This window comes from Gasterosteus aculeatus, chromosome 8 (genome assembly GCF_964276395.1).
Source record: "Gasterosteus aculeatus chromosome 8, fGasAcu3.hap1.1, whole genome shotgun sequence".
In the NCBI taxonomy this organism is placed as follows: Eukaryota; Metazoa; Chordata; class Actinopteri; order Perciformes; family Gasterosteidae; genus Gasterosteus; species Gasterosteus aculeatus.
In genome coordinates this window covers 19862216-19884233 of record NC_135695.1, presented here as the reverse complement: position 1 = coordinate 19884233, position 22018 = coordinate 19862216, and the positions used below count along the sequence as shown (strand labels likewise).

General features: G+C 53.6%; 1 protein-coding gene across 2 annotated transcripts; it reads right to left on the bottom strand.

Annotated features, from left to right (window-relative positions):
- Positions 1 to 162: 162 nt before the first annotated feature.
- On the bottom strand, positions 163 to 20867 carry midn (midnolin). Of its 2 annotated transcripts, none has more exons than XM_040184848.2 (8): positions 20615 to 20867; positions 18586 to 18814; positions 17101 to 17188; positions 16922 to 16984; positions 10199 to 10750; positions 9046 to 9181; positions 8588 to 8911; positions 163 to 3731 (listed from the first exon to the last, which is right to left on the bottom strand). In XM_040184848.2, exons 1-8 carry the CDS (start codon positions 20688 to 20690, stop codon positions 3469 to 3471), a joined length of 1731 nt encoding a protein of 576 aa, XP_040040782.2. In that variant the 5' UTR covers positions 20691 to 20867; the 3' UTR covers positions 163 to 3468. The 2 variants fall into 2 exon arrangements, with proteins under 2 accessions (XP_040040782.2, XP_077964763.1); XM_078108637.1 differs by lacking the exon at positions 20615 to 20867 and adding an exon at positions 18932 to 19551.
- Between the last annotated feature and the right edge of the window lie 1151 nt (positions 20868 to 22018).

Below are 22018 nucleotides of genomic sequence, written 5' to 3'. Positions count from 1 at the left end.
GTAGCACGTCCGCCAATAGCGACGGTGAAGTGAATCTGTTGTCCCCCCCCCCCCACATAGTTGCGCTCAATCTTCTCGCCGCTACGTTCCTGTATATAATGAAGTTGAAATAATATACAAGATGAAATATACTGAACAGTAATGAACATGGAGACGACCGGATGTATTCATTTTGTTTTATTTATTTATTACCTAAAAAAGAAAAATGTTCTATCACAAGTCACACTGAAATGTATTGCTTAAGAAAAAAATATATTCATACATTTTTTCATTTTTGTGTCAATTTTCTCATTTTTTTTTTTATTTGTTTTCCTCCTTTTTATCGGAAACATGTTTTTGTTCCGGTTATATTCCACCAAATAAAAAACAAATAAAAAGAAAGGTTTTTCCAGACACGAGCCTCAGCTATGTCCTTCTCCCCCGCTTTAAAAAAGAAAATGTACAAAGAAATACATAATTCACAGTTACCATTTTGGTTTCATAAATTAATACAGTCACACATGTGCTACACCGGTCTAGAGCTAGAACATTGTAAATTGTATTCTTGAATCCTGTTATTTTCAACAGTTGGCTACAAGAAAGAACAGGCAACTTAAATGACGTGATCAGAATTCCACCAACATACTGTTATTTTTTTTTTTATCCTCTCTGTAATGCTTTTGTCATCTTTTTTGTTTAGTTTCATCTTTTTGAGTTTCACACAGAAGTGAGGCACACACAGAGTATAGTTCATACATATACAAAACAAAATTAAATAAAAATTTGGGAGCGGCAGGGGGATAAATTGTCCATTAATAATGTTGTAGCCAAGGAAAAAGGAAGTGCGTGTAGTCTGGAGTCCTCAGAGGACGCTGTCTAAGTACTGCGGCGTGACCCCCCCCCCCAGTTAACATGCGTCACGCAGATTCGTAGCCGCTTGCAGCTTGTTGGTGGGAGCACTTGAGTCAAGGGGGACGTGATGGGGTTTCTTTTTCGGACGACGGAGACCCAACAAGCATGGCAACACAATGAAGAAACGGGACAAGAGGCTCGAACAAGCTTCACCCCTTTAAAAAAAAAAAAAACTTTCGTGGCTGCGAATGCCGCAGTCCTGCGTATCGACCAATGAAAACAAGCTTAAATCTGACACCGACACGGCGAGGGCGACATTTTTAAGGCACAGAAGCCTTGACATAATAGAGACTCCACCAGCTAAAAGCACTAAACGACAGATGCCCAGTGTCCTCAGTGACAGGAGATGGCGCCTTGATGACAACGATGCACACAGAAGGTTTTAAAAAAAATTTAAAATAAAAAAAATAAACATTCCCGCCCCCATTGTCTCATTTTTTTTTATAGTGAAAGGTAAGGCCACTTAAAAAAAAAAAAAGAAGAAAAAAAAAGATGAGGTTCACCCCCCAAAAAAAAGGTAATCTCTCACTGCAATCTCTGGGAGTGTGATTGTGGCGGGACGGACAGACGGACGAAGAGACGGAACCAGGCGCTTCTCTTGAGGTCCAACGGCAGAACCGAGGGTCCGCCGCCCCTCCGCCGTACATCAGTACAGCGAGCCTCGGATGGAGGAAGAAAAGGGGGGAAGTTTGTACGCCTTCTGGGTCCTTTGAGGGTCCCGGTGGGGGTGGAACCAGCGCTTTGGGGAGAGGGGGGGGAGGAGAGGGGGGGGAGTGGAGGAAGAGAGCGAGTCTTTGCTCGTCATCGTCTTCGTTGACACACAACAGGAATGTCCAGTGCTGAGCAAGACGCGTGTCCACACTTAACTTCATCTGTTTTGGTTTCTTTTTGCGTTGTAATACTTTTAGCGGGACACCGTTTTTGGAGGAAATCAAAATTACAAAAAAAAGAAAAAAGAAAGTAAACAAAAGCAGCATTGTTAATTTTCTTCAAATTCATGCATGTTGTTAACCTTCATTTCCACAGCACCATGTTCTTTTTTTTGCTTCCATCAATAGAAAAAAAGATCAGTGTAATTATCACTTCTGCATGCAAAGAAAAAAAGTCACTCTCCCCATTTCTCGTTTGATATTATTTTTTTACTGCCAGTCCCCGGGTGCAGCAGCAGAACTGTGGAAGGCCTGACCTGATATGTCAACAGATGGAGGCACTAGATAATGATGCTGGATACAGATCCCACTTCTTCTCCACCTCTTGCCGATAAAAACAACAATGGTTACTATGAGGACTTGTGATAAAGCAACTTTATCCTGTTGGGATATTACGTAGAGACCCATGCATTCACTGCATGATTTGAGAAACGATGGGGCGTGAGACATAAACGCGGGGCCGTCTATAAATCAATTTACACTTAAAGTCAAACATACACACACCCTCATAAACCTTTGCCAATTGTCACATGTATGTACACAAACTACTCGAATCCATTCAGGCCTGTAAGACATGAGGCGGGCTGGATGAAATTTGACTTTCCGTATCGCTCGTTGGGGCGGAACAACTACAGTTTAATCCGTGGATGAGCCGATGAATGAATCGATGATTGAATGGATGTATTTGTTGTTTTTTGAAAACAACAGATAGGAAGAGAAATAAAAAATAGATTATTTTTTTTTCCATATACATTTTTAAAGATTTAAAAATCCTCTAAAGCACTTTCTGTTAATATTAATTCATTTAGTTTACTTATTAATCATTCCTATCGATACCCTATGTCACTGAGGTTGATATCAATAGTTCCATATTCATTTCTTATGCGGTTTTAGGCCCCACCTCCTCGTCCTCGCACTCTGACCAGCTGTTATAAATCAAGGAAATGTGCAAATCAACTACTTTGAACTGTTATATGAAAACCTGAATGCTTTGTGAACAATGCTACATATTCTTTTTTTTTTGTTTATAAAATATAATATGTTTCAAAATGAAAACAAAAAAAAAAAGGAAAAGTTTAACCACCCCGTAAAAACTGGACTCTGGTCGGTGAGCTTTGAGATCGATGAGAACGCCCGCTGGAGTAATCCATCGTCCGGCGGTTCCCTTCCAGAGGAAACACCGAGGCCTCCGGTGAAAAGTCCAGTGTGAGTCTCTTCATTGCTGTCCAGAGTGCGCTTTGGAAAAACAAAAACGTATCTTAGAAAAGAAAACTACCTCCACCGCCGCCGCCGCCGCCGCCCACTGAATCCTGCTCCGCTCGAGCTCAGGCGTCGTCTCTGCGAGCGTTAAAAAGTCGCGTACACTGTCGAGTCCGGTTGTTGCCCGTCCAAATCCGAGCGTCGGCTGATGCCGCTTTTCCCCCCCCCAAGCCGGAGAGTGTGAAGGGACGGGGATAAAGTCTGCCGGGACGGAGCCACGATGGACAGCTTTGATTTACCGTTTCCTTCCAAATAGATCTCTTTAAGTAGTTTCCCCCGGCGATGCTTCGCACGCTGTCGACTCCGCCCCCTCTCTCTCTCTCCCTCCCTCCCCCCCCACAGGGTCGGACGCTTTCGCTCCTTCCACTCCTTTATTTTTTTCTTCTCCTCAGGCCATGACGAACTCGGACTTCAAGTCGGCCTTGACGTCGGGCTTCCACACCGAGTCGTCAAAGTCCAGGTCCAGGGAGCCGTCGCTGGACATGCTGCTGTTGCTGTTGCTGCGCCCGGCCTTGCGGTTGGGCAGCCACTGGTACGGCGCGCGCTGGTCCCGCCGGGCCTTCCGGCGCAGGCGCTTCTGCTGCATCAGCAGCTGCAGGCGCTCCACCTTGCAGCGGGTGGCGCGGTTCTCCGTCTGCCGGACGCGGTCGCCTGCAGAAAAGAGACGGGCGGGAGACGGGCGTTCAGCGACATTTCGTTTGGAAGGTTGTGGTGAAGCAACGGAGCCTCGACCTCGACGCGCACACACACACACACACACACACACACACACACACACACAAACGCCGAACCCCTTCGTGGACCCCAACCTCCTTGAGAACCGACCAGCGAGGCCCGTGAGCGAGTCAACAAGCCGGAGGGTTCGGCGACACTAAGTGCGCTCATAGCGGCATCCGGCCCTCCGATGGCGTCGCCGCCGCGGATGCTTTCCCCAACAGCGGGCCCTAATTCCATTTATGCGCATATTTCGAGGGGGGAAGGGGTGGGAGGGAGTGGGGGAGCGGGTGCAGGACTTGGAAAGCAACCGCAATCTATTAGCCGGCTCCATCAGTATCTGTCTGGGGATTAAATAATTAAATAATGGGCGAGCGCGTCAATAAACCCGAAAGCTCGGCAGCCGTCTCTGCCTCTGATGCACGACCAGAACACATCGAGCGCACACGCACACACACACACACACACACACACACACAGCACCGGCAGCAACAACCGCAGTAGCTTTTAACGCGGATCGATGGCAAATTAAAAAGACCTATTGATTAAACCTTAGCTCTAGTGCAGCCATCCATCTCGGGGACCCCGGACGACGCTATTGGCTTTCAATAGAAAATGCAAGCGAATGGAAATTGTGAGCTGAGGGAGCGAGGGAGAGATTGGGTTTTCCTTTGCTATTTCTATTCTTTATTATGGCTGCGGCGTCCGTCCCCCCCCCCCTCCCCTCTCTCAGCTCATTGACCCAACAACCCCTTCCCTCTAATCCCCCAACCCCCCCAACACACACACACACACACACACACACACACACACACACACACTTCCACCCCGCCGTTCTTGCCCCCATGTCTCCCCGGGGACAGAGAGTGGGGCAGCGTGAAGAAAGCAGGATGCGAGAGAGGAGAAGGCGAGGGGGGGGGAGAGGGGGGGAGGGGGGTTGGGTTGGCGTGATGGGTTACGGAATTCCTCCCCCCCAGGGGCGAGGGGGATAGCAGAAGAAAAACCGAAACGTGATGGAGGCAGAGGGTGAAAGGATCGGCCGTCGGTGGCAGCAGCCCCCCCCCCCCCACCCCCCCCCCGAATCGATCGCGCCCCCCCCCCCTCCCTCCTCTGCTCCATCGGAATGAATGGCGGCCTCTGTGTGGGCTTCGTCTCCTTCTTCCCCTCATCGCGTCGGGCGCCACAGACGCATATTCGCCGCGGAAAAGCGGAGAACCCGACGGCCTCGATGCAGAGACACAACAAGGAGAAGAAGAATACGTCATTCAGTTTGTTCTCTTCACTTCCTGCTGGTGTGCGATGCCCCCGCCCCCCCCACCCGGTACAAAACGTGTCATGTGCGTTGTGCGCGAGGGCAGCGCGTCATCTCCAGTGAACGGGGGGGGGGGGGGTTCTCCTACATTAGAGCCATTGTTCCGATGCCTCAGCTCCATGTGACAACCACATAGGCCGCCCGAGGCTTTTGTTCCCTCTCTGCCCCCCCCCCCCCACCTCCCCACCGCCTCAACACCCCTCGATGCATCGAGGCGCGGCGCCAACAAATGCCCACATGCACAAAACGCAGGTTTCAGTCTAAATGATCTCTGTGTTTCACCTCGGTGGTCCACTCGAAACGCAATTATCTCAAGAGTTCAATCTACATATTCAAGAACAGGGAAACACACACACACACACACACACGGGCCGTTTGGTGGGGCTGTGGGTTTTGGCCTTTGTCCTGGCAAGAGCTCCAAGAATGTGGAGCTACACCGAACTGTCTGTGTGTGTGTGTGTGTGTGTGTGTGGCCGCTCATCAGCGTCATTACCGGAGCCCGGGCCGGACACAGCTGGCCGCGAGGATCTCCAGACTATGTTTATGACAGAAGGGCTATTATTAGGACCGACTATACACACACACACACACACACACACACACACACACACAGGCTGGCCCAAAGCCTGCGTGCAGAGGTCTGATGCGAGCAGCCGAACCTTGAAGGACCCAGAGAGGGAACGAGCTGCCCCTGCAGCGCCTGAAGCGGTAAATACTGCAGAGGGAAAGCAGACGGAGGAAGAAGGGGGCGATCTATGAATAATCGATGCGCCAGTCGGTCTTCCTTGCCTTTGAGCCCAGCAACACAGTGAAGGGTTGAGATAGGGAGCACCTATCACTCCCTGCCCCCACTACCACACGGGTGGGGGCAGGAGGACGGAGGATGGAAGAGGGAGGGGGGATTAAAGTAGCTTCTCCTTTTATCGATTGTACAAAGACCAGCCTTCATTTGCAGGCGTCTTAGTGCTGTTGTTTGTTTGTTTGCCTTGATGAGTCCGGTGGTCTCGCTGAGAGAACATTGTGTTTGCTCAGCATCAAGGGAACGAGGGGGGGGGGAATCGAAAATCCCATTGCAGTAAAGTCGGCCCGTAATCTCCCCGGGAATCGCCGTCTCTCTCCATCCTACGGGTTCGTGCTGAAGGGCTCAAACATCACAACGGCGTAGTTAGCGCGGGATCGTATTCAAAACCGGGAGGGGGGGGGGTCAAATGTCAAGCGCGCCGGGGCCGGTAGCTCAATGTCGACAGGTGCACTCAGAGACCTGACCTATGTATTTTAAAGAGAGACAGGGAAAAGAAAGAAAGGGCAATCAAGAAAATAAAGAATTCAACCAAGTAATCGCAGAGAAAAGTGCAGAAAGCCAATCAAGTGAGTTTGAGCAGCCTGACAGTCGGTGCAAAGGGCACCGGCGGCCCACTTCATCTGCATGCCCCCCCCGTCGACAATGAAAGGGCACCTGATGTGCTCGGCTGGTTTTAGCCCGTACTGGGAACCGCAAGGTTGGCGGTTCGAGTCCCGGCTGCTCCATGTCCCAGGTCAAAAATGCAATGCAAGTCGCTTTGGATGAAAAGGCGTCAGCTTAATGACCTGTAATGTAATAAAGAGGGGAAGACTAACACCCCCCCCCCCTCCACCCCCACCCCCCAGCCACACATCTCCCTGCGGGCCCGTGTTTAAGGCAGCTGCATTGGGAGTGGGACTAAAAGGCCGCCTTATAATCCCGTAGCCCTCCCCTCCTCGTGCCCCACAATGGCTCGGCCCGGTGCCCTGTATGCAGCCCCCCCCCGCCCGCCGTCTCAGGCCCCTGCACAATGGGCTTGGCCGGGCAGGGGGCTGAAGGGGCTCGAGAGGGAAAGAAAGGGGGGAGGGGAGGTCCAACCTACTCAGTGAAGGAATTTAGCTAACAATCAGCCTGGCAGGCCACGCTAAACACCCCCCCCCCAAACTCCCACCTCCTGCTGAAACTCCTGAACGAGTCACAGCGTTGGGACAAACCCCAAAATCAGCAAAACTGCGAGGAAAGCCGGAGGACGCACGAGAGCGGCGTTCTACCTCCTCACTTCACTTCCAAGACGCTGTTTTAATGCAGTTTAAAAACATCACACACACACACACGTTCGGGCAGGTGAGAAGCGCCGGTTGTTCCCGCCTCTGAAGGCGGCGTTAAGCCGCGGCCAGTAAGTCCAGTACGTCTGGGGCTGATAAGGAGGCGCCTGAGGGCGCTCAGTCAGCAGCTTCCCTCCGCGCACCGCGTGCAGGCGACTTTGCCGTTGGTTAATCAGTGGGGCCGATGGACAGGATACAAAACACCCGTATGATGAATGGAGGCTTAGAGTTGTGGTTTACACCCCCGTCCCCCCCCCCTCACCTCCTCCTCCCACCTCTTTTAACTGCCCTCTACTTCACAAAGCAAATTCTTTACAGAGCCGAATGCTGTAATAAATCTATTAGAAGGCATTGACCAGTGGAAAGAGGGCAGAGACGAAGAGAGAGGGGTGAGGACAGCGGGGGTGAGTTAAGAAAATTAAGCCGGTGTTATTCCAACTGTTCACCGGACACTAGCAAGGGCCCCCGGGGTGACGCACAGGCACGGTGGACCTTCCCACGGCACGCCGGGACCAAGAAAATCTCCATTCTGTTCGCCACCGAGGGCCAGAAAACAAGGGACAGCGCCGGAGCGGGACAACGGTGCGCTCGTGCGCTTTACCAAACCAAAAAGGACAATATTAAAACACAAACCGGCGGACTTTTCAAAACACATCCAGGAGGACAATGTAGTTTCTGACCTCACAGCACCGACCGAGCGTTCTCGCCTCTGGACATCTGCCTGACACGCGACTTCCTGTGTCTCCGCGGGGCCCTAAAAACTCCAGGTTTCAAAACTCCAGACTCTTTAACGCGATCGTCAGAACTCCAGCACGCCCGTCCCCCCCCCCACGAGGGGCATCAGGGGCCCGTCGGGGTTTAAGTCCGGCCCGTGCATGCCTACATGCCCCCTACTCTTCTTTAAGGTTTAATCACCCGAAGCACCATCTAATCTAAACATGACCCGGCCCAGGCTTGGGGGGGAGGGAGGGGGGAGTAAACACAAAGCCACCTCCGCCTGACTGAGCAGGTTGTATCTTGTAACGCAACTTCTATCAACACCCCCCCCCGCCCATCAAAACCCAGGAGATGTAGACAACTTGACAACTTAATCTCACTTCAACCGTACTTTCGAACAAGGAAATGGTGCAAAATAATCCCAACAGAACCGGGACGTGCAAGAGACAGAAGACAATTCATTCATTCAAGTTATAGGAGTGGATTTCAGTACACACACACACACACACACACACACACACACACACACACACACACACACACACACACACACACACACACACACACACACACACACACACACACACACACACACACACACACACACACACACACACACACACACACACACACACACACACAGCTCGAGGTCACTCACCGGGGGGTTTGCACATGCGGATCTGACTCTGGCACTGCACCAGCGGGTGGAGAGTCGGCGCAGCGACGCTCGGGCTGCCGGCGGGCGCGGAGGTAGCTTTGGCGGAGAGGCCCGCCACGCCAGCGACCTGGGGCGAGGGCGGCGGCGAGGGGGACGGGGAGGCGGGCGAGCCGCACTGGGTCTGGTAGCGCAGCTGGGTGAGGGAGGGCGGCATGCCCTGGTAGTGGCGCGTGGCGCTCAGGAGGTCGTTGAGGATCTGCAGGATGGTGCCGATGTCGCGTCTGGGACGCCCGGTGCTGTCCTGGCAGTTAGGGTGCAAAGTGCCTGCGGGGAAGGAAAGACGGAGGAAGCGTTACGCCGGATGTCCACGAGCTGCCCGCTCCAACACGGACCCGCGCCGGGACGACGTGTCGGATGTCCCAGTTCTTTTGCGAGTGGACATTTAAGTGTCCTCTCACCTGAAAAGGTCCCTGAGAAGACTCCGGGAGCGTGGTTGACGAAGCTCTCAATGATTGCGCCGGGTTTACGGGAGCGTGATGAGGGACTGCCGCTGCCGCCGCCGGGGCTGCTGGGGCTGCCGGGGCTGCAGCTGGCCTGGAGAAAGAAAAAAAAAAAGCATGGAACGGCTTAGAATTGAGTCTTTGGGGCAAAGAACACATCACATTTTGTGTTAGCATAGTGCTAACATATACGTTCCTATACAAGCACACGCAGTGTATGAACTAAGTGGAGGAGGGAAACAGAGCTTTGTGCCGTCCTACATCTTGTTACCTCAAACCCGAGAGAGATCAAACATGGCGCCCCCCCCCCCGTTTCCTGACCTCAGCTTAACTCGGATCACTCAGCTGAAACCCGAAAGTGAAACCGAAAACCCGGGCAAAGGCCAGCGTGCTTGTGTGCGTCGAAGCCTAATGACGAAGGGCCGTTTTTTTCCCTCCTCACTAGCAAACGGGCCCGTCTTTCTGTTATTGTAGTTATGAACCATCCCCCCTCCCCCCCCCCCCCCTCATTGGTCCACTGACATCTGCTTCTCGTTCGCTTTCCACGGGCCGCACGCTCAAGGAGGTAGTGAAAGTCTCTCGGGTCGGCGGGGACGGGTGGATGTGTTCCCTGTGGCGATCTCAAGAGCAAACGTCTGTGAAAGCTTTATGGCGGATGCCCGAGAACCCCGCAGTTAACGATAAGTCTCCACGTGACGAGAAAAACAAAGTCTGATTCATAAAACCTGCCTCGCTTTAAGTCCCCCTCGTCTCCTTTTCCCCCAGCGCGTCCCATTCAGAAGGATGAGGTTATGGGGATGCCGTGCACGCCCGGTTTTAATGTGTGTGTTGGCTTGTTTGCACTTGTTTGGAAAGCAGTGATGACTAAGTGCGTGCACTGTAGTCTGGAAGCGCACACACACACACACACACACAGAACTTCTTCGGACCCGAGTGAACCACGGGATCGCCCTCACGCTGCCGGGATATCCCACTAATCAATTTAGTCACGTTAATGGTGACAACGGCCTCCATTGTGCGTTCGCGAGAGCGCTAAGTGCTAAGCGCTAGTGTCCAGCACGTTAGATACGACGGAACCCCGCGGATCGCTGACGGCCTTTTGCAGACTCACCTCGGGGCAGAGGACCGGGGCTACGGGGCTGGCCTGGCCGCCGTCCTGGCCCGGCTGGCTTGAGGAAGGCTGGTGGTAGTGATGGTGGTGGTGGTGGTGGTGAGCGGCCGGAGAGCGGAAAAGTCCTGCGGGGACGTTGGACGGGCGAGGGGAGTGCGGCGGCGGCGGCGGGGGGCTACAGTGCGCGGGGGAGGGCGACTGGTGGTACATGGGGGGGAGCGGCTGGTGGTGCGCGGAGGGCAGCGGGAAGGAAGGGGAGCCCGGGGAGGACGGGGAGGCCGGGACCAGGTGGGGCTGGGGCAGGTGGGGCGCGGGGTGGCTCTGCGGGTGATGGGGGCGGTGGGAGTGCGGGTGAGGGTGGGGAACGCGGGGCTGCCCGGCGGCGGGCTGCCCGGCGGCGGGCTCCGCGTTGCCCCGGGTGACGAGGTGCCTGTGCTGGAGCTGCGGGCCGCTGGACTGCTGCGCCGCCAACTGGAGCTGGACGAACATCATGTGATCGCCAACGCGCAGGGCCAGGGTGAGGGGGGAGCGGCCGGACAGGAAGTCACTGACCTGAAAGGGGGGGCAGACGAAAAGGAGCATTTGAGAAACACAAAAAAACGTCACCAGGGCAGCAGCTTTGCCACATTAACAACAAAAAAAAAGAGCAAATCTCGCATGATTTATTGGCACAGAGGTGTTAGAAACTCTGCATCCACGTTACGTACAGACTGCCAAAGCCTTTCAGAGACAGGGAAAAAAAAAAAAAAACTCCCCCCCCACGCATATTGACTTCCTCCTTTGTAAATGAACAGCCTGCACCGTGGATGGCGGTTGAAATGCGCACAACAGAGCTTTGAGCTCCCCGTCTCACAGACACACAGCACATTAGTCCATTGCGCAATCAATCACCCTTCTGTAACACTGGCCTCTTTACATCTGCTGGGGAGCGGCGGATGGGGAGACCTATTGGAACACACACACACACACACACACACACACACACACACACACGTTCTTAGTCAGCAGTGTCGTTCCGCCCGGAGACAGAGGCCGCCCCTCTGCCTGGCCCGGGGCCTGAAAAAATCAGTCCCACGTCCCAGGAAACGCAGCCCGCCCGCCCGCCTCGCCGCCACAGAATGGCCGATTGTCCGCGGCGGATCTGGAAGGGCTGCCCTTTTTTGGAGCTCTGGCAGTGACCGAGTGCGGAGGCCCCCGCCGCCCCGGACGGACGAGTAGTGTCGACTAGGCCGGCGGATTCACACTCGACAACAAAAGTCCACTTGCCGCCGCCGCCGCCGCCGCCCCCCCCCCCCCCCCCCCCCACATGCCTGCGGCTCCGTTGCAGCGAGATTTTTGGGGGGGGGGGGTCATTCACCGGTCAGAAAGAACCCACGCAAACCTGACACCTCGAGTCGACCTCCGATAGAAGCAAACAGGAAGTGACACCGCCGTCCAAAAGAGAGGTTTCAGCCAACCCGGACCGCCCTGTGTGCTTTCGGTCCCCAGAGAGGCCCGGAGGGAAGGGAGGGGGGGGGGGGGGAGGGCAGGAAGACACAAGCGACACCCAAAAAAGCTTCTCAAGGGGAGGAGGGGGCAGAAAGAGGACGAGAGAAAGAGCGATGGCGACAAAGCAGAGAAAACTAGTAATAGAGGGATACAAACAAAGACGCCCCCCCCCCCCCCAGGCCCCCGCACAAAGACCCCGCAGCCTTTTTGGAGTGTGCTCGTGAGATGGGGGGCCCCCGTAGTTCACCAAGGCTCCGCCCTCCTTTCTTCTGCGTATTTATTTCTCTATCGACCGCTGCCTCTGTTGCTAAGGTGACCTTTGCACATTGGTGTTGACATTGAGGGGGGATGAGAGGCAGGGGAAAGGGTGAGGGGGGGGGGGGGGAGACGACTATCTCATGGCTGCATTTCAACACTTAAATAAATCAACAGAAATCAGCATTAAAATAAAAAGGCTGCTGCCGGATTAACAGAAGCTCCGCCCCTCCTGCTGACAGTCTGGTCCACACCCCCGTGATCACACCGCCATGCTCAGACAATGAGCCCCGCAGGGCGCGGTGCGAGCTGGGGAGGAGGGCAGGGTGCTACCTGAGATCACCCGAGGAAACTCCCGTGTACAAAAGGTCACCTGAGGGACCAGGTGTGTGTGTGTGTGAGACGTCGGGGTAGGTGGAGAAAGAGACGACTAATGCATCTGTGACTGACGGCCGTCAAGGAACGCCACGGTGTTAAAAACCTGCGGCTCTTTCAGCGCGGTTGCCGTCCTTTTGCGCGGTTTCAGCTGTTCAGCGCCGTTAGCTGCTAGCCGCGGGCAGGAGATGATGTGTGTGATAATCGGGTGGCTAAACACGACCACATCATTCGAGATGGCATCCCGGGCCAAGTCCAAACAGGGCGCCGCTGTTTACTCGGCCTTTGTGTGTGCGCGCGAGTGGCAGCAGGACAAACAGGGACGGCTTGATTACCCTCATAATGACCACCGTGGATTATTCAAAACCGCCCAGATGAAATGCACCAAACACCACATGGCGGGCTACAAATTAGCCACTCGAGAGGAGCGGGCTGTCCGTGGCGGTTTGTTACAGGAGACGGGGGTGTGGAGGGCCCCCCGCTTTTGTTGTGTTAAGGCCGACCCGGTAGGGTGGGGGGGGGGCGGCGGCCGTTCATTGTTCCCTTTCTGACGCAGCAGAGGTGGCATGCAGGGAGCAGAGGAGCTCATGCCTGAAGAACAAGGTGTGCTCATCAGAAGCTGGAGGGGCGGAGCCTCTTGATAAAGCGCCGCTCCACTTATTGTCTCCTCTTTAAGCCGGTGACCCTGCAGCCGTCGGCCATTTTGTTTCAGTTCGCGGGGGCCCGGGAGGCGGTGTTTTGTGTCTAGCGGGCGGCTTTGGTAGCTATGCGGTGATGGGGGGGGTGGCATGAGAGAGCAAGGGATGGAGATGGGGGAGGACTCGGGCGATGGGGGCAGGGTGTCAGCGTGGTGGTGGGGTGATGAAATATTCAGTGAGAGCGTTGCCTCTGGCTCTTTGCCTCTGCCTCGTTTTTTTCCCCTCCTCCTTCGACGTCTCTGGCTGACAGTTTTGTTTATTGGGGTCCCCGCGGTTCAAGGAACTCATTTGCAGTCGCTCGTCTTTTGCACACTAAGCGAACTAAGGGAGGGAGATAAGGAGCGAGGCAGGAAGCGAGGGGAGAGGGAGGGGACGGAGGGCGCCGGCAGCACCGAGCCAACATTCATGAGCAACTGAGCAGCTTTGTGCCGGAGTAAAGAGGATGGAGGGGTCGGGGGGGGGGGGGGGGGGGGGGGGGCAACGTGGCGGCTCACCTGTTGACTCGCAGGTTTGAAGTTTGATAGTTAACCAACTTGATACTATTGATAGTTAATCAAACAAACACAGGCTAAAGATGTAATAAGAGACCCAAAAGAGAAAGCCTGGGGCATTTAAACCCCCCCCCCCCCTAAGAAAAAAAGCCACGGGGCGCTCTTCAAAGGCCCCATTAGAAAAATACCGCTCTCGTAATACCACCTGATAAGAAACAGAGTGGGGGGGCAGATGACCAGCTGGCCATGGCCCAGTCTCCTGGATCCGGGGGAGGGAAAAAGAGAGAGATCAGAATCTCAGACTTCAGGACGATTCCTATGATGAAGCCCCCCCCCCCCCCCAAGCCAACCGACTCAGGAAGCATCTCGTGTTCCGGGTAGATTGGGTACGGGAGGGAGGGGGGCAACGGGATGACCATAGTGATCCCCCGCAAATCCAGCCATCTCTTTATTGCCCCACATTACACCTTGATTCCCCCCCCCCCCCCCCCGCCTGTGCTTTTAAGCATCAGTGATCCAGGTGCAGGAATACCGCGTGATCAGCTTATTAAAGCAATTTAAGGCGCCGGATTAGCGCGGACTAAAGAGGCCGTCAGACCGCCGTTGTCTTCTGTTCCGTTTGATTTACACGTCCTGCAACAAAACGAATTTCTCTCGCGTTCATTTGTGTCCGGAAACAAAACAAATTAGCATTCCAAAGAGCACGGACCCGCTCTTACACCGCCGGCATATAAAAAGCCTTCATTTCAGAGAAGGACACAAGGAGCTGTAAAAAAAAGAAAAAAAAAAGGAGGAGGAGCTTCCTCTCACATGGAGCAACAATTGATTGAGTCGGGGTCATTTTTCTATTCCTCGCACTCCCAAAGCCGGCGTACAATTACTCTCCAATGATTTCCAGTAGTGTCAATCCTGCTGATTAACTACAATCTAGATGAGGCGTTAGAAAAAATGTATTGACCGTCTGCATTGAGCTGTTTAACACACACACACACACACACACACACACACACTCTGTGGTGACCGGTTATGGCCGTGTGTGTGTGTGGGGGGGCCTTAAAGAGGGACCCGCCATCATTGTTGTGTGTTTTGAGGGCAGGTTTGGTGCTCATGCTTTAAGACAGGAACAAAGAAGTGGTTGCTTCAGGGGGGGGGGGAAATCGGTGTGGGGGGGAGGAGGGGGGGGGGGGGGGTGCGCGATGCCTGGTTGGCTTTTATTCTAACATCAATGTGCATCAATGAGCAAATAGTCCCCGTGTGCTGGGAGGGACACATAATCCTTCCCTTTCTGTCAAACAGCGAGATCAATGGTCACATGTCACAGTCTGCACACGCTCGGGGGGGGGGGGCTTTCATTTCCCCTTCGCCGCTTGTCTTGCAAGTGTACGAGACACTCTCTCAACTCAATCCTCTTAAATATATCCTAACAATTCTGGTGTGGTGAGAGTGTGTGTGTGTGTGTGTGCGTGCGTAACACACAACCTCTATTTAGCAGACAGGAGGAGACGGGCAACTGTATTTGTGACGGGCCGTCGCGAGGCGGCGGCTCGACGCAGCTTAGATGTTGAGCTAAAGAAAAAGAAAAAGGTCCCGGGAGGGCGGGGTGGTGCCATGGGAGGACCCGGGGTGGTGCCCGCTGACGAAGCCAGACATGGCGGTCAAAAACGAGAGACACGCAAACCCTTGTGAGGGCTGCTCGGCAGGAACAAGAGAGCAGGAGAGAGCAAAGAAAAGAGAAAAACAGTCACACACATGACGGCTCCTTTTTCTTAATCTAACGCGTCCAGAGACGTGTTCTGCTCAGCCGGCCGGCTAGCTGCTAGCTGCTAAAGGTCACCCATGCTCCCGCTGAAACATATACGCCATAGGGTGATCCGTTTACCCCCCCCCCTCCTTCCATGAACACACACACGCTTCCTGGCAAAACACCCGATCTGGAAAATGAGACTTCACATGACCAAAATAATACGTATGTGTGTGTGTGTGTGTGTGTGTGGGGGGGGGGGTGTTAAACAACCAGGGGTTGACACCCGCTCCTTCTACGCCCAGCACAGCGAGCAGCGCGCCCTCTTCCCCCCCAGGCTATTTTTCGGCGTATCAGTTATCATGTCGGAGACTTTTAAGAGCTAAGTGCATTGATTGATTTTTGATCCAGAGGCAGGAGGAAGGTGGGGGGTCGGGGGGGTCGGGTTCCTATTTTTCTAATCTTACTCAGATCCTTAATCTCTATGCGATCTATATCCTCCCCCCGTCATCAATTAAGAAGAGGAATGAATTCCTCGAGATGAAAACACACCAAAGCAAACTACGTCAGGAGGTGGATTCAAATGTCCCTCGCTCATTGGCTGACGCAGCAAAACACATGATGGACACACACACACACACACACGCAGTCATCGGCGCCACGAGGCGCCTGCTGAGTTCACACACACACACACTCACTCCACAAGGCCAGGATTCCCACCAGGAAGGAGCGGACCGAACTCCGCTGCGGCGGCGAGCGACCAAGTCACCTGATAACCCCTTAATCTAACCCTTGGAGCACGCCGCCGTTCTCCGGGCCGACTCGCCCCCCCCCCCCCCGGTTTTGTCATGGCTCTGCGGCGCACTAACGCACATCTCAGCGTCGGCCCGACGCCGCAAAAAGGAAGTAGCTGTGAGTCAGTCAATCAGCTGCAGCGTGCGGCGTACGTCACGCCTGCGTTCTCTTGTGTGAACGCTTTGCTTCTCTATACTTTACTCTCGCTATTCATCATCATTTTTCGGTCGAATCGCGTCACGCTGACTCAAACGCGTCCTTTACTTCAGCGGGCCTGTGAGGGGGGGGGGGGGACGCAAGAGGGCCCCGCTTCCAGGAACCTCGGGGCTAATAGCGAGCGAGGCGGCTGTCATCCGATGATCCGGCACTATCTGTCTGAGTGAGTGAGACTACACTGCGGGCACAGCACACTTCCTGGAAACTTGCCTGTGCGTGCCTGTGTGCGTGTGTGTGTGTGTGTGTGTGTGTGTGTTAGAGCATGAATTATTTTTAAAGGGAGCAGGAGGGGGGGGAGGTTACAGTAAAGGCATCAGCAGAAGGTGGCAGTGGCTGTCATGTGCGCTGCTGGTCGTCAAATCTTATTAAGCTCCTGGTTTCTCGCACACGCACCATCACAGATGTTACTAGGATACAAGGGGTGTTGCTGCTTATTATGTCCCAATGTCTGGCTCGGCTGCTTTGAGAGGCGCATGTTAGACCAGCACAGAGAGGCGTGTTGCCCGCCGGCTCAGATAATCGCTTTCCCCTCCGTTTCCGTTTCCATGTGGCTGTTGCTCCACGCCGACGCCGCCACGGCCTCCCATGTGCCCACGCAACACGCAGACCATACGCTCGGTTTGCATTGCAACCACGTTGCACCGCTGCATAAACGGCCGCTCACCTGAGTTTCCGTGAGACTCTCCAGGGCTTGCATCACTGACTGCTCGGGTCTTGATGCTTGAGACTGCACGGAGGGGAAAAGAACGTATTAAATAATATGCAGAAATGGTGATATTCTAAACATGCAAAAACATGAATGCGTGCATGATCAGGACTTTGTCCCAGCCAGGTGGGCCTTACCATTAAACCTGCTTCGACTGTTGGTACAAGCGTTAACTTGCTCCCATCGGAGATGCCGAGGTCCTGGAGTTTGCCTGAACTTAGTCGCCTGAAGGGTTAGAAGAGAAGGAGATAATTAGACTGTGCTGACAACGGCTTCTCTCTTCAGTCACACAAACAGCCTGCAGCCAGGGAGGGGGGGGGGGTGGGGGGGGCTAGACAGAATTGAAAACTAGTTTGGAAAAGAGCCGCGTCTGAAAAGCACCATGAAAGAGAAGTATTGATCGGCTTGTCACGTTTCAATTCCGAGCGGAGTGGAGCTTGACGAGCGCTCGCGGTGCATATATCTGCCGCCGTTGCCACTCGCCTAAGTGGAGCAGAGCGGGGTTTTTTTTTTTTGTCTTCTTCTTTCCCTGTTTGGAGTCGCAACAAAGCGAGGAGCAGAAGTCCCACAGTCCCCTTTGCGAGTGTGGAGAGAACGGCGCGCCGGTCGCTCAAGAACCCAACTGTGATGGTGGAGGAAACGTTTGGTGCAGAGCAGCAGCGTCCGCTCCAGGAGGAGGAGGAGGAGGTCTCTCTCTCTCTCTCTCTCTCTACTCTCTGGTCACGATGCACCGACTCCCCGTGGAGGGCGTTCCTGCACAGGCATGACCCAAATCTCAACCCCCCCCCCCCCCCCCCCACACACACACACACACACACACACTCCCCTGCAGCCGAAAACAAAGGCCCCTCGACCTTCTGCAGGTCTCCTGTTTGAGGAGCAGGAGGGGATTTTTCTTTTTTTTAAAGAGAGGAGGGGGGGCAGATTTTAAGGGATGATGTGATTTAGTGGGTGATTACAATGCTTGGGAGGGGGCACAATACTGACTGTTTGCATATGCTAAAAGCCACTTCGGTTTTTCTCTTTTTTGCATAACAACACTTGCACTGTTGTTGGGTCATTAAAAGCTTTTGGGAAGTTGTCCAAGCCGCGCTGTCTTTATGCGAGAAGGAGTGCAACACTTCCATCTGCACCACCCGCAGGACTCCTCCACCTTCCACCACCCGAGGCACAAGTTAAGGGAAACGTGGACGCCTGCGCTGCAGAAACACGGGGGATTAAACGGCAGTAGGCGACCCGAGTCCGCGCCGCATCAGTTAATTCAGTCAGGCTCCAGTATTCATAACGATGGATGGGGGACGTGAATCGATGCGCCTCGTCGATGCGGTGCCGGTGACCGGCGCGTAATTCCAATAGCGCGCGCGCGCACGCGCTCGCTTCCCGGTGCTCGGTAGTTTTCCTTGAACGTATCGACCAGCGGTTCGGCCGAGGTTCCCTCTGAAGCCCCCCGAGAGAGAGAGAGATCGGCCTCGCATGAATCCGAAAGCACAGATTAAAGAACCTCGCTGCAGGCCCGGGGGGGGGGGGGGATACGCACATCAACGCGGATCTATGCGCATCTATTATTTCCTACTGCGGAACAGTCTCGTTATTACGGTAAATGTGCGGAACAAATAACTCACGTCTCTTTGTGCAGCAGCGCGAGTCTCTCTCTCGGCACTTTGAGCCTCTGCGACAGCCTCCTCTTCAGTCCGTCCACGGTCTCCTCCTGGGGGAGGGAGAGCTCGAAGCGTGTGCCGGTGGTGGAGTGGATGTACAGATTCATGGAGGGCTCCGTCGGGACGGCCTCACAGGACGAAGCCCCGCGACTGGTGCAGCTCCGGGCGCTGGGGTGCTGGTCCATCCGATAACCTGTGGTTCAGAGGGAAGTTGTGGGTGGGGGGAGACGAGCAGAGCCGGAGATGGAGCTGGGGTGTTGGGGGAGGAGGAGGAGGAGGAGGGGGGTTGGGGAGGTGGACGGCTGGCTACCGGTCGTTGCTCAAAGGCAGCATTCAGAGAGCCGTCTCCGAGAGTCTGAATAACACCCGGTCCGTCTTCTGTCCGCTCGATACCATGAGAATATTCCCCCAGGAAGGTTCGACTAAACGCGGCTCCCTTTCTCGCTCTGCTCGGCCCTTTGGTTGCGTCTTCTTCTTCTTCTGCTGCTGCTGCTTCTTTGTTGCAAGCGAGAGTCTTCCTGAATGCTACATAAACGGGTAAATGCCCGGCGGAGACGCGAGTATGTTGTCAGCAAACACGCCACGGACGCTCATTTACGCACACGGGTTCCTTTCCAAAAAACGGGCACGTAAAAATGTAAGAAAAAAAAAAAGAATATAAATTCCTCTCGGTGTTTAGTGAGCTTTTATTTTCGACGGTCCGCGAGCTGCGACGCCTCATACGGTCAGTGGAGAGAGAGGGGGGGGGAGAGAAAGAGAGAGAGAGAGATAGGGGGAGAGAGAGGCTCTCCACTGCGCACTCGTCCCCGCGGCGGCTCCAGTGAAATATCGACGATGAACGTTGTCCACAAAGTATCACACTCGCACCGGCGATAGAAACACGCCCACAGCGCCGACGGCCGCGCCCCCCCCGGGCCAATCACGGCACAGCTCCGTGAGAACGCTGCCGGGTTCAGCCAATGGCGAGGAGGTATCCACACCCACGTGGAGGGCAGGCGAGTTTAGGCCATTCATAATAAATTACGGCGGAGGACGAAAATATGAGCCGCGCGCAGCAGCGGCGCCTAAACTGAGGCCCGCGGTCCTTTAAAAAACTCGCTCGCTGTTAATTATTATTTCTAAGGAAGTCGATCCATTAGGTCCGGCGTAATGACTAACCAGTGAATGCTATGGTTATGGTTATATGCCATATATTACCAGGATGCCTGTAAACTGATAGTAGGCTGCACAGCAGGCCAGAAGCACACACAGAGGTTGGCATTTAAAAGGGGAAATAATATGCGTGCATATGAAACACGCACCGTAGATGTTTTTCTCTTGATCCTGGATAAAAACGTTGTACAGGAACATAGACGTGTACAAAGGGACGGATTGGTGATCGTTCCCAAATTGTGTCTAAAAAGAGTGCTAGGGGCTCTAACGTGGTAAAGGAGATACTCGGTCGCCACCCAGCGGCCAAATGAGGAACTTCGACAATAAAACAACTTGCAAGTTTTTGCAACTTTTGCACAATGCAATTCGGACATTACAGCAAACATTTCACCCGTCAGAAATATGACTCATTTTTTCTTCCGAGCAAAGCCATAAAATGAGCATATTATACTCTGGGCATGTTGTCCCCGCTGCGGTTCCATGTAATAAAGGTCGTTATTGCGCTGCTAAAAACAGCGGACATCAGCAACGACTTACTGTCACACACACTAAAGATAATTTACAGTAACGGTGACATTCTCCCGTCGTCGATACCGGGCCTTATTAAGCTAATCATGTCCACGACATTTACATGGAAGGTGGCTCATCCAATCACTCGACAACGCGCTTTTATCGATCCGCGATTGACTGCTGGTCTCCTAATCAATTTCCTAACCCACTGACACGATACCGCGGACGGGTAACGCGGTTAACCGGTTCAAATGAACACATACACACACGCACACGCGATGACAGCAAAATGAAACAAAATGAACTGGATTTCATATTTAAACGCACTTACCAATTATCGTGGCGATAACTTTAAAGCTCCGCGCGAAAGTGTGTCGTGTTGCGGTGTGTTTCCCCAGCTTTGGCATGTAAACATAAACAACCAGCGGTGACAGAAACAAACCAAAAAAACCGAAGAAAGATCTCTGCGATAAATCCAAACACTCGAATATCCACCGTGCGGTTACGGTCCTGTGCGCTGTGTGCGCGCCGGTGTGCGTCTCGGTTGTGAGCTGCGCACGGGAAGGTGAGACACTTCTTTCATGTAGTCCTCTCGGATGGGGGCGGGGACTAATGCCTCTCGTTATGTCAGCATTCCATTTAAGGTGGCCACGCTTCTATCACGGTGGGGGGGGGGTGGTGACACCTCCGAGAAGCAATAGATACAGATGAACTCCCGAAACTGTGCCAATGCGCCCCCGGCTCTCCGCGCGGGGGCCCTGCTGATGGTGTTGGAGGGGGGGGGGGGGGGGGAATCTAAAAGGCGACCCCCCCCCCTCCCTCCCCCTGCACCCGCCGGTGTTGTTTTCTACTACCTTAACAGACGGTGTGCGGTGTGAGGGGCGTGGCCATCCCTGACGACATAAAGGGGGGGGGGGGGGGGGGGGGGGGAAACGTCACCGAGCAACAGCGCAGGTAAACAGGCTCCATGGAGACGGAAACGTCCGATCGGTAAACAAAACGTTTGGTTGCAGTTTGTGTTTTCGGGGAAACTCTGAAAACGCCTCTGACAACAAACGGGAATGTTTATAGAGATTATTATTTTTTTATTATTATTATTATTATTATTAATTATGACCAAAAATTATTATTATTGCAGTAAATTATAAAACATGTTATAATGACTTATAAAGAAAATAATCCATAATATTTAAATTAGTTTTATTCACTCTAACTGCATAATCACATATTGCATTGTAACATGATGCATTAAAATAAAAAGTACAATGTTGCAATTATCCCATAAATGTCGAACAGCAATGTCAGTGAGTTACAAGTGACACTTGACTTAAAAAGTAATTATACAATGTGTTATGACTATTGGCGCAGTTCATTATCATTTCATTTTGGCGTTACGATCAGTGCCATTGGCCCGTCATGCGGCTTTACTTGCGCGTTTCAGAGCGCGTCGCTGACGCCGCCGACATCACACCGGCAGCGTTGCCATCGCGTCCATGTAACTCTGATGTGTGATAATCATCACCGTGTGGTTCACCTCAAGGACAAGAGGGATGTTGTGCAACGCATGTCACCAGGCACCGGGCGAGAACTCCCCCCCCCCCCCAACGTCCTCCCACCTCCAGGACCAGCACTCTCTGTCTTGATTACAGAGACACACAATGTGCAGTGGACGCGTGTTATCAGGCTGCCTGAGAACTGAATCCTCCTTGTGTGTGTGTGTGTGTGTGTGTGTGTG

Coding starts and splice junctions, on each gene's coding strand:
- midn (XM_040184848.2), bottom strand. CDS start 20,690: ATGCCAAAGCTGGGGAAACACACCGCAACACGACACACTTTCGCGCGG. Junction 8,912..9,045: donor CTTCTCAGGGACCTTTTCAG/GTGAGAGGACAC, acceptor CCTTCCCCGCAG/GCACTTTGCACCCTAACTGC. Junction 3,732..8,587: donor CCGCATGTGCAAACCCCCCG/GTGAGTGACCTC, acceptor TCTTTTCTGCAG/GCGACCGCGTCCGGCAGACG.